Source organism: Musca vetustissima, unplaced genomic scaffold (assembly GCF_032173495.1).
Source record: "Musca vetustissima isolate MV318-11 ecotype Yass unplaced genomic scaffold, APGP_CSIRO_Mvet_v1 utg6593, whole genome shotgun sequence".
NCBI lineage: Eukaryota > Metazoa > Arthropoda > Insecta > Diptera > Muscidae > Musca > Musca vetustissima.
The window spans coordinates 69,246-82,847 of record NW_026880356.1 but is presented as its reverse complement, the minus strand read 5'-3'; the positions used below and the strand labels follow the sequence as shown (position 1 = coordinate 82,847).

General features: G+C 30.9%; 1 protein-coding gene across 1 annotated transcript in view; it reads left to right on the top strand.

The window, feature by feature from the left end:
- Window positions 1-11,221, top strand: part of LOC133325939 (putative uncharacterized protein DDB_G0282133) — a 97,386-nt gene extending 86,165 nt beyond the window's left edge. Inside the window, exons 4-5 of the mRNA XM_061534637.1 lie at window positions 3,896-5,529; window positions 11,139-11,221. Of these exons, the coding sequence (XP_061390621.1) occupies window positions 3,896-5,529; window positions 11,139-11,211 (1,707 nt within the window). The 3' untranslated portion in view covers window positions 11,212-11,221. The remainder of the gene's footprint in view (window positions 1-3,895; window positions 5,530-11,138) is intronic.
- Window positions 11,222-13,602: the final 2,381 nt, after the last annotated feature.

Below are 13,602 nucleotides of genomic sequence, written 5' to 3'. Positions count from 1 at the left end.
GCTGATAATCCCACTAGCTGTCAAAATTCTTTATAGTTTGAATTAATCGCAAGAAAATGGGGGGAAAAATCAACAGATTGCCGTCAGTAATTCATTAATTTCTAGTTTATTTAAATAAGAGTTACGTGGAAGATTTAATGAGATATGAAATATATTTCACTTATTTTTTTCACTTGAGTCACCCTGTATTTATTCTAACCAATACTAACTATTTGATAAAGACGTGTGCATATTACTGGCAAATTTATTAGAATTATGCTAAAACTGTACATTAAAAATCATTAAAATTAAATCCACACAATATTTCGATTTGCCCGAAATTCTATGCTCAATCGAGATAATTTAAAATTCAACCCTGCTTTTGTGTACCAAAATCAAAAAACGAGATATTACTTCTCTAAATGGTAACGACTTACAAAAATTTTGAAACCATAGATTTAATTTATAAAGAATATTAAGATAATGTAATGCTGTAAATTTGCCTTTTGAATCATATTCTATTGTATTTCATTTATTAAATGAGAGATTTTATGTCACATGAAACCAATATTTCATTTAAAATTTTACTTGTGTCACCCTGTATTTATTCTAATCAAAATCAACTCTTACATAAAAACGTGTGCATATGACTGGCAAATTTTGTAGAATTATGTCACATGTACATTAAATGTGTTTTGTAAAAAAAAATAATTATTTGTTTGAAATATGAATTTTAATGGGTAATTTTGTGCATTATAACCAGAGGTTTATTTTCCCGCAAAGGACGAGGTTTACGATACGAAATTAAATCTTCTTGCTTTTTAATTTTTATCCCGATACCATTTTGAGGCAGATACGAAAATGACTTTTTTTCGAACAATTGCACATTAATCCACATTACCTTTCTTGTTTAATTATTTCTATGTCTCTTTCATATGTTTTGTAAACAAACATCAGCTGTCTGCCATCTAAATCATTCAATACTGTATGTAAATGAATATGTATTTGTTTTTCGTCTTTTTATAATCATTCTAATGTTATAATATAAATTTTCAAATACATCTAAAATATATTAATAAAACACACCAATTAACAGGGGGACTCATATAAACATATATTTATGATCAAATAATTTTATTTGAAGCACCCTACACATATGATAATACATGTAGCTGCTTCAGTAATGACGTATGCCGTCTGGCATGGATATTGAAACAAACCTCATATACTTTCTGATCTTCGGAATATTGTTAAAATTCTCATAGTCAATTTTAATCGATATTAATTTTATTTTCAAACCAAGCGGTGTATTATTATTATTTAATATCAATAGCAACTGAAATAAATATGAAATTTGCAGAATAAAATGCTCATGACCTAAGCCAATACATATTTGGACAGAAAATAGCCAAACGTACTTACCATTATTACTTTTTGTTACTACATTTTGCAATTTTCTTACTTAGTCATCACTGCAAATTTATGTCACATTTCATTCAACACGACATAAAACGTTTTGTTTTTATTTTGTTTTATCGTAAATGTGTAAACCTATTAAGATATGATTCTACTGGCACAATTTAATGAGATGCATGTCAATTTTTTTTGTCTAAATTTTGTCTCCATAAAAATATTTATTATTTTTTTCAAATGTATTCCGCATTGTTGCCAAGAAAAACCAAACGATAATAGTTATCGGATAATATTATCCACCTAATGCTAAATTTCTGTTGCATTTAAGGGGAAAATCAAGATATTGAAAGAAATACAAAAAATGGTACTCAAAAGTAGGAAAAATGCAAACAGTAAAAAATTATTGGGCAATTAGCCAATTGAAAAGTGCAGTTTTGTTTGTTTGGGGCGATTTTGTTTTTTTTTTCTGTTGGTGGTGGTATGATTTTTTTCGATTGTGCTACACAGCAATGGCCAAAATGACATTATTCGAAAATAGATGCTATCGCTTAAATGATTTGTATGAAAAAAAGTTTTGTTTTGTCTTTAACAATTGACATAGATTTTGGTGGGATTATTTTATTTCTTTCGCTCTGACCAAGGGTTATCTTGTAAAAACAAATTGGATTGGATATTGACGGCATAGAAACAAAGCGTAGCTTAACGTTGACCAGGGTTTGTTTTCTTGATTCCTTGCTAATTCAAATGAAGTGGACAACATTTTCTCATATTGGTTAAATTAATCGCCAAAGGGTAAGGATTTACTCCTAGCAATATCTAAAGTTGACCAGCATTTTAATTACATTTACAATATTCGTTTGACATGTAGTCATAGTTTCGTGATTATAAAAATAATACAAAAAGTAAACCCAGAAACTATTTAATTGGGCGCCATGATAATTTGTCTGGACGAATACCTAAAATTAAGTTAAGAAATAAACATTATCTTATTGAATTACTTCCGCAAAATTAATATTCAATATTGACGTACGAAAAAAAGAAAATCAACTCAATAATTATACGTTTTCGAATTGGCATACGCATTAATTTGCAATGCCATCGGGACAAATTTGGCATAGCAAATTGATTTGTCGTATGATATTTATTTTTAAATCAAATAAAAGATGTTCTATTAAATTACAATATGTTGATGAGAACAGGTGTTGCCATTGTAAATGTGGTGCCAATACAAATATCAGCTGATATTTCAGAATTTGCGTAAACTTTTACTTTTAGAAAAATCAAATGCAGAAACAAAACGAGAAATTGAAAAAAATCAAATTCCTCAGACACCATTTGAAAATAAACAACGAAATGATTTATTATTTTATGTCATTTTTGTGTCAATAATCAACATTGACTGTGTCTGTATATTCGAAATCTAAATTTTGTCACATTAGTCAGTTAGTCAATCGTCAAGAGTCGATTGATTTTTGTTTGTTTTTATTTCATTTGACTTGCGTTGCGTATACTTTTTCGGGGAGTGTGAAATTTTGCCAAAAAAAATCTGTATTTTCTTTGACTGTTTTTTTATTTATTTTTTTTTCATTTTTTGGTACACCAAATGATGTGACATGCGACGACAGAATTGGTTCATTAAAAAACAAAACCAATCTATATTTACTTCCTTTCTCCCCTATTTGTTTTCTATGGCTGTTGTTATTGTATCTTCGTTAGCTGAAAATGAAACAACAAAAATACCAAAACAATTTATCTAATGAGTTTCTAAAAATATATTTAGTTTGCGATACAGTTTTTTTTGTTTTTAAATTTTGAAAGAATTAAGGTGAATTATTTGCATCCAATCTTATTTGAATTTGATATCATTTACTGGGTGGTTATGCTTTAATTTAGATGAGGAACTTGGCCACACTTTTATTTATCACAATGTTTGAGAAACAGGGTCACACATACAGAAAATAAAGGTCATCATCGCGTTTGTATTTATATCTCTCCAACATTTTAAATTCTCACTGAACAAATTTCTATTATATGGAGTTCTAATTGTTGAATCCAAGAACGTGTAGAACATTGGATAAAAGCTTGATCACAATGTTATTTTCTATAATTTAATAACATAAAACAGGGGCACTCATACAAACACATATTAATTATACAATATATTTATTTGAATCACCCTGTTAATATGAACTAGCATTTTGATGCTTCATTGAAGACGTAGGCTTAGTGGTATGGAATTGATGGATTGATTTTGAAAGAAAAATCATAGACTTCTGAACATCGAAATATTATTAAATTTTTCTTTGACATTTTCAATCAGATTCTATTTTGAATTGTTTCTTTCGGTTTTAATACTAACCAAATGCCCCCAATTACCGTTTCCTTATTATTATTATTACTTTTTTGTTTAGTCGTTGACCTTCGTTGAGCTTTTTTTGTTTAACACTAAACAAAAAAAAAATTAAAAAATAACCAAATAACTTACTATAGTTTCTCGTTACAGAAAGAGTTCACCGACGACTGTGTCTTCAATGAAAACATGGAACAGCACAACTACAACACCTATTCGTCGACTTACAACTCGAATTCAAGGCGAAAATACTATTTGGCATTGAATCGCCATGGTGAACCGAGAAAACTGCAAATACCACCCACCCGTTCGCTGGGCAAACTGGCGACCTATACGAATGCCATTACCGAATCGGTGCCGCAAGAACGTGTCGAACAGCTGATTGCAAAGAATTTCGGGGCGAATCGCATTAAACATGGCATACGTCAACTCTGTGATACTGGCAAACCATTGATCGAACTGATCGATAGCAAAAACTTTAAAGCACATCCGAAGTGCAATCCAAACAGTAGTAGTAGCAATAGTAATAGCAATAGTCATAACACAGCTAATAGTAGTAATAGTAATAGCAATAAAAACAATAAGCATAATTTAAATAGCAGTAGTAGTACTAGTCTAGGCAATAGCAATAGTGGCCAATTATTGAACAACGTTCCTGCTGCCAATGATAAAACTAAATTAAGCAATAGCTCTAGTTCAAGTGGTAGAAATAGTAATAATAGCAATAGCAACAACAACAAACCAGAAACAAATCAGCGTAGTAGTAGTAGCAACAACAACAATAGCCAGAGTAGTATTAGCAATAGTCAAAATAATGGCCATATTAGCAATAGCAGTAGTAATAGTAATAGCAAAACAACATCGGCGACAGCAACAACAAATGGTAGTAGTAATGGTAGTCCGAAGGGTCGAGGGAAGAAGTTACGCAAATGTCGACCCTATGAAAATGAGGAAGAGCACAATTGCCAGCGTAGGCCACAGGCATTGCAGAAACCAGGCAAACAGAAAAGGTGCAGGGAACTAATGTTGCAACAACAGCAGGAGGGTATCACAGATATCGTATTGCCGCCCATGTGCAAGAAGAAGGGCCCCAAGAAGCAGGGCGCCAAGAACAACAAACGTCCGGCTGGCGAGGGTCGCAACAAAAACGGCCTCGGCACCGATGGCCTGGGCCCCAACAACAGAAGAGGGAAAAAGCTAAGTAGTGGCCTGGGTCCAGGTCCAGCAGCGGGTGGTCGCCAGCCAGCTAAACAAAATGGTGGCAATGGCGGCGGCGGTGGTCAAAAGAAGAAACAAAAGAATCCCAAACGGGGTGGAGGTGCTGGTGGTGGCGGCCCTGGTGCCAATGGCAAAAACAAAAAACAACAACAGCAGCAAAAAACTACCACAACGACAACCGAAAGAACCTCGACAAGCCCCTCTACCTCAACGCTTGATTCAAGCTTTTGGGAAACCTCATCACTGATGCCTTCATCCACACTCTTCGATACCTACGATCCGCATGCCGAAAGCACCAGTGATCGTGGCGATCGTGAACAACGCAACGTAAGATACTCCAATTCCATGGAAGAGTCCATGGAAGTGTCATCCGAAGACACATCGGCGGCGGTGGATGACAACGAAGACGAGGATGATGGCTATACGGCGGACGGTGAAGAAGACGCCAGCTATGAAGATGATTCATTTGTTTCGAGCAGCAGTCACATGCCCCATGCTGAGGCGGATATTGCCAATCCGCCAATAGCAGGGGGTGCAGATGATTTCCTGTATTACGACCAGCTTGATGTGTGAGTTTAACATCCTCCTTATTATTATTACCACCTACTACTTACTACTACATATACATATGTATACACAAAACAATTAATTTATAATAAATTTCCTCATATTATTTAGTTATTTTTTTATTTTATTTTTTTTCGTTTCGTTTTGTTTATTTATCTAATACTTAATAATAATACGTAAAGTAATTTATTTATTTTATAATTTAATGTAAAAAAACAACAACAACAAAAAACAAAAATTTAAATTAGATTTCATTTAATTTTTAATTTTGTATGAATTTGGCTTTAAAACAAAATCTTTCGTTCCTAATTTGTTTTTTTTTTTAATTCTTTAATTGTTAACATATTTTTCGGTTTGTCAGAATTTTAGTTTTTCTTTTTTTTTTGGTTCATTTGATTTTTTGTAGTTTTTTTGATTTTCCGTATAATTTTTATTTCAAATTCAGAGTTGCATTTTTCGATTCGAAATTATTAGGAAATTGTCAGACAAAAACAAGCGTAAACAAAACTCATTTGTTGTGTAAATAATTGTTAATGTTATGCAATGAAATATTTTAAGAAAACAAAACAAAAAAAATAAAAATTGAAAAAAGTGTACAAAGTTAAATATACATAAAATATAAATATATTTAAGAAACAAAAAGAAAAAAATGGAAATGTATGTATGTTGAAGACGATGCAATACATCTTCTCTGTACTCTGTGTGTATAATTGTTAATAAGGCATTTAGAAAAAAAATATTGATATAAAATATATATAAAAAATGATATATATAAACAAATCTGTGTAAATTTTGCAAGAAGCCATACATGTTTCACACACTAACACAATATCATACAACAATGCACACAAGACATTCATGGCCATCACCAACACCACCTTTCATTACCCATGCTCGTTTCCCTGATCCTCCCCTCATATCCGACATTTTCCTTTTAAGCCATTTTAAAGTCAAAGTCATTCAAAGGGGTTATGGTTATTATACGTACCACCTCCACACAACCAGGGTTAACGCGGTACCATTTAATCAATCTGCTTGCCAATATTCATACCATTGCATTGCCTTTTTTGTCTGTTATTGGAAAAAATAAAACAAATATTTAGTAAAGTGTTCGGAAAATCTGCTGCTGAAAATTATGAACTTGGAGATGGATATTGCGCAAAAAAAAAACCTGATGGATATCGGAAGCCGTGCCATTTGGAGTGATCTAAACAATATTGAAGGTGTGTTACGTCTACGTTACGTATAAATATGAGTAACTATATGGATATATACGTAGTCTGCCTGTGTAATCGATTTTCGGTTGTATTCATTGCCTACTTACTTAAAAGTGTGTTTATGAAGATAAAATATTCTTTTTCGAATTGGAAAAGTTAAAAATATAATCGGTAAAAATAGCTGATCGATTTTGGCGAATAAATTGCAACTCTCTCTAAAAATGCTACCAAATTTCCTAAAGTAATTCAAAAAACATTTGTGTCCATTTTATTTTTAAGCTATTTTGAGATTCAGAGAAAGATGTTTCCTCTTGTGTAACGTTATAGCAGAATAAAAAACATTGTGTTTAAATCTTATATTATTCTGCACAGGTTATTCTAAAACAGCTGATTGAACAAACCTAATATTATTGGAACGTTTTTCTCCAGTAACCTCAGCAATATATCAAAATTGGATTAAACGGCGTTTACATTAGAACTTTTTACCGTGTTAACCTACTTTATGCGGATTTATTTGGCATATATACAATGGAATTGATAATTTAAATCTACTGGGTTAACGAAATCCGTTGCAATGTAAACGTATTATTACGAAAATATATTAAAAGGCACACCTTGTGTTTGATGTTTTGCTCCAAATATTTTATATATTTATGAAAGGCCACACATTAAACTATGCATAATAATGTTAAAATTGTAATCGGCTGGGCCGAGTTAGAATTCCAGTTGTTAAATGATTTGGTTTCCCTGATCAGCTGTTCAATATTCAGAACAGCTGATCTCTATCTTAGAAAAAAAATTTTGTGCACTTTTGAGTAAATAGCAATTTATCGAATGCGAAGACAGGCCATGATTGGATAATAAAAAAATAATATTTTCAAATTAACTTGGCAGCACTTGGCAGCACAGCTGATCTCTATCTTAGAAAAAAAATTTTGTGCACTTTTGAGTAAATAGCAATTTATCGTGTAAAATTAATGATTGGATAATAAAAAAATAATATTTTCAAATTAACGATTGACAAAGTAAAAAAAAGTAAAATTAATTAATTCTTAATTATAAATCTTTTATAATGTATACAGAAAAAAATCGAGAAAATTCCTTGTTATTATTTTTTATTTTAATTAATTACAACTTAGGCAATTTAAAGTGGTATGAGTGTTAACAGAGCATTGTCGGTGAAATTTATTGTGAACTTGGCATAACTTTTACAGTGACAGAAATTGCATTGAATATTATTCTGCAGCTATTCCCCCGAAAATAGATTTGTTTTCAAATCAAATTAATTTCACAATTATTTTCCAATGATTCCAATATTGAAGCTCGAATCTGATACAGCTCGAACAGCTCGAAGCTGCACACAATATATATAGTAACTTATTAATCACCTAAATTCAAAAAAAATCCTTTTCCCAAAACACTCAACGATAATCCTTAATATATTCCTTTTCACAAAATACACACACTTATACACTTTCATGTCTTAGCATCACAACTACAAAACTTGCAAAGTATTTAAAAAATATATATACAAACAATATAACTAAAAATAATTACAAATAAACAATTGAAAATAACACAAAAGGAAATAGTTAAGAATAAACTAATGTACTCAATGCCATATTGTAAATATTATGTTAAACATTAATTAAAAAATAAACATAAATAAACAAATATTTAAAACAAAAACGATAGAATATGTCCAATGCAATTTATTTTTCACACGAAAAGAAAAGCTCATAAACGAAAACAAGAAGAAGAAGAAAAATGAAAATTGAACAAAAATGAAAACCTCGCTGCCTCTCAATAAGAATATTAGTAATTTCTAATACGAAAACAAAAAATAAAACCTGAAGCAACACGCCATTAATTATACAAAACAAATACTAGAAAATGAAATAAAATGCCAAAACAAGGCCTTTCAAAAATAAAATATATTTTCAAAATTTTTATTATTATTTTTTTAATTATATGTTTTTTTTTTTATTTTTTCCTTTTGGTTGTAAAATACAATCCGTAGAAAACGTAATACTGAAAATTGACAAACAGACAGACTACTTAACAATTTTTGAGATAAATAAATAAACACAATATTTTTAGTTATACTAACAACAATGCAATAATGTAATGTAATGTGTTATATTAGTTATTATGATTATTTTTTTAATTATTTATATTTAAAAAAAATACAAACAAACAGAAAATAAAAATCATTTTGTTGTAAGTTCACACACACATCCATTTGTAATGAAGTTTTCTCAAAAACAAAATATGTTTTTATTTTAAGTTTTATTTTTTTTCCTATTTTATATATAAATTTTGTAAATTTTTTTCTCTAGATTTGTAGACAGCTCAAGAACTACCTATAAATGTTAATTTTAGTACGACACACAATACACCACACACACTCACCCTTATATATGTATTAGCATATATTTGAAAAAAAAAAACGAAAGATTTTCTGATATTTTGTGTCAATTGCAAGAATAACAATGAAAATCATTAACAATCACAACAAAACTAAAAAAAATGAATAAAAATCATAAAAAAATATACACAAAAAATATAAAATGAAAAAGCATTTTTTAATTTATCGTAATGGGGGAAATGAAATGAGGACTTTGTTAGGGCGGTTTGAATTCCATTGCCATTGGAAATAAGTTTAAAATAGGCCGTGATTACACCACAATATATTTTTTTATTCTGATTGTTCTCTTATTCTAATTCGATTTCAAATGCTAATTTCATAGTTTTTACGTCACATTAACCCTGCTCACAAATCCACTGGATTATTTTTGACGTATACGCTATGAAATTGACATTTGAGATCGAGTGCATTTCGAAAATCTAAGCGTACTTTAAAGCGAGGAAAATAAAATTCTCCATTGAACACATATGGGAAGTGTCAAAATATGTATGATATGTATCCATTTTTACAAATTCTAATAATTTAGTTTGATTAAAGATGATACGAGTGACAGTCAGCTGATATGATTTAGTGCCGTCATATGTAAACAAACATCAGCTGATTGATCGAATTTGACTTATTAATTTGATTATAATGGAGAATTTTAGAAAGAACACGATGTAAACAAAAAATAATCTGACAGTTATTATCTTAAAAAATGAGAAATAATTAAAATTTAATGATATTGAAGGTTTTTATAAATTTTGCGTTCATATTTCTCAATTTGGTTATTCGCTTTATACAAAAGTAAATCTTCATGAAATAAATCTGACAAATTGGACAATATCGATTTAGAGTACATTTTAGTACACAAAACAATTCTACCCATTTATAAAATCATTCTTCGACTTTCTTCAATAAAGACGCACTTCGAATGGCAAATTTCTTGCAATCAGCTGACTTTATGGGGGGTACACACAATATAAAACAATTTTAAAATTGAAATTAATTTCAATATTGATATTTGATGTATCAATATTTAGGTGAAGGATAATAAAATATACCTAAGAAGTTTTAAAATTTTTACAGAATAATATAAATCCGTTCCTGTTGTATGTATAAGACAAACTGTATGTATTCATAACTATTGTATGTAAGGCAATCATGTATATTTATTTTTAGTAAATATATTGCACAATTTTAAATGTTTCTCAATAGCATATGAATTTCTGTTTAAATGTCCTATATGTCCTGTTTGTAACTAAAATCTATATATGTATGCATTATGTCCACCAAAAGATACTCCCTGCTTGCTTTTTATGTGTTTCATAATAATGTCACGAACCTTGTCACAAATGTCTGTATTTTCCATGGCACAGTTATATTTTTAAGTAAAATTAAAACTTGGCAGCACTTTTTTATGTATTATAATAATGATGAAAATGTTACTCTGGCGGTTAACAAATTTGCTAACCTGAGGATGTTAGATATCCTGATATTTGTTTTTGGCCTAAAGTAAATCATCAGACAATAAAATAATTACCCAAACTTTAAACCACCTCTTTCTAAAATGTTTCATGTCCAAATGTCTTATGCCCAAAATATAAAATAATTATATCGAAATTATAATATTTAATCTGTTCAATTTATCAATATTCTATTCAATTATCTTTATCCCTTTATTTCCAAGATAAATGCATGTATACCATTATAAATTATTGCATTATTTGTTTGAATGTTGCTTTTATTGGTTTGTTCTTAATTTATAGTTTTTTCTTAGCTAACAATACGCATGAAATTTTTTATCTCAATTTGTAGCCATGGTATAAGCCATATAAAAACACTTTGTAGATTTATTTGTAGTTAGAACATAACATAGTTTATTTAATTTATCCACTGTCTACATATATAAGTGTCCCTGTCTTTGCCAAAAATTGTATTTGTCTAAAACGTTATCCCTCTCTCTCTGTGTGCAATATATTTTTAGCCTACCCATGGGACTTTGGGAATTGACAGCTGTCATATGGATACTCGTTTGGAGTCTACAAGTAATCAGCTGATGATTAACTTCTACGTATTTCAACATACGTTTATTTGTCCTGCTACAAGTGCTACGGGTACCTAGTTCATTATTAAATTGTATTATAATACTACGTTTATATTATTAATATGCTTTGTAGATTTAGCTTAAATTAAATGCCATACTATTATTATAAATTGTAACGCAATGTTCCTGCTTTTAGTGTTATTTATTCCATTTATAAATGTTGTATGTATGTCTTGTATTGTATTTTGTATATAAATTTAGTATTATTATAAAGATGTTTAAACTAAATACTTTGTTTTTTAGTCGTGCATACATACTATCATTTTTATAAGGATATAATCTAGAAGAAAAAAACCAAACAAACAAAAACTGTACATAATGTACAAACGATTTTCACTTTTCTTAGGCATTTTATTCATTATACTTTTGCATTGTATACTGATTTGTGAAAATGCCAGGAAAAGTAACGAATTATTATATGTATGTATTTATTTTTTATGTTATTATATATATGTATATGTTCTTATATTTAAAGACTGAATTTAAAATAAAAAAAAAAAATTATAATTCAAATAAAAAATTCCTTTGATGTTTTAATCAAATAATGGGATTGTTTTTAAAGTGGTTGTTATTAGCACATTTTTGGTAAGTAGAGGATAAAATAATATACCGACGTGATTTATTGAATTTAGTTTTATGTAAACACCATGGTACAATAGAACAAGGTACGATAACATCAGGTGAATAACAAAAAAGCAACTCTGTTGATAGTGGCTTCATCTGTCAAATATTAAAAAGGCAACATAATTGAACGAAACGTCAAGATTTCTTCCCAAAATTGCGTAAGGAATACCATGAAATTTTTGTTCTTTGGATTACATCAAGCACACTGTGGTGAACTGAGACAAATATTTGGAGGAATACCAAAATTAAATTACCAAAAAAAGATGACACAGTTTCCTACTTATTTCTACTAGGTCAACATTCACATCTTAGTTGTACCAAAACCATTCTAGTTTTTTGAGGAAGTTATTTTACATAACTCTGTGTCTTTAAATTGCTTCCTCAATATGAAGGCTGCATACAATATATTACGATTATATGTCCTGGTGTTCCGATCTGGAGTATTCCAGTCCATGTACTTCTATAGGACTCCAGGACATACAAAATATTCTTGTGTTAACGAACGATAAAATATTCTTAATTAAACGAGAAAGGATCAAGTGTGTTATGTTTTGTTGAAAACGGTTCAGACTTAGATATAGCTCCCCTATATACTTGTATCCGATTTAATCTAAATGGTGTACCAGTAAACCTAAAATTTTCTGATAGCAATGAACTGGTTGGTTTACTTACATACTTAGCTGGCTTGTTACAGAACGATTGTTCCATAAGCCGAACTTAAAAAAGCCAATTTCAAAGACCAAGATCCAAGATGTTGTTTTCTACTTGGTCTTTCCATCTGATTCGTGGACTTCCCCTTCTACGGGAACCATCAGTAGGCTCGCTTTTATATGCCTTTTGAACTGGGGCATTCTCATTCATTCGCACAACATAACCTAGCCATCGTAATCGCTGCAGCTGAATACGACTGACTCGTGGTTCATTCGATGCCGATATTCACCGTCGACGCAGATCGGCCCGTAGATCTTTCGGAGAATTTTTCTTTCAAACACCCCAAGAGCTGCCTCATCTGCTGGCGCAAGTACCCATGCTTCAGATCCATATAACAGCACGGGCAGTATCAGCGTCTTGTAAAGTGTGAGTTTGGTCTGGCGGGAGGTGGCCTTGTTTCTAACTGCTTACTTAGACCATAGTAGCATCTGTTGACCATCACAATCCTTCTCCGAATTTCAAAACTGATGTCATTCGTTTTATTTATGGCGGTAGTAAGGTATATAAAATCCTTAACTACCTCGAAGCTGTAGTTCTCAAGTTCCACAGTTGGTCCGCGTCTACTGGACGTCTTGCTCGTTGATACCATCAGCATGGTCTTCTCGCAGTTTACTGCCAGACCCACATTGGCAGACTCTTTCTCAATTTGTTCAAAGGTGGCTGTTACTGCTCGCAAAGTTCGACCGGGTCTGAAGGCGCATTGGTATGGTCCAATTATGCCATTGACCATAGGCTTCAGTCGTTCACACAGGACACTGGATAGCACTTTATATGCGATGGGAAAGAGATTTATTCCTCTATAGTTGGCACATATGGTCTTGTCTCCTTTTTTGTGCACGGGACACAGGATGCTGAGGTTCCTATCATTGGACATGCTTTCCTCTAGCCAAATTGTACTTATCAGCTGGTGCATGCTCCTGACCAGCATCTGACCACCAGGCTTGAATAGTTCGGATGGTAATCCATCGGCTCATTCTGCTATATTGTTCTTCAGACGATTAATTGCTAC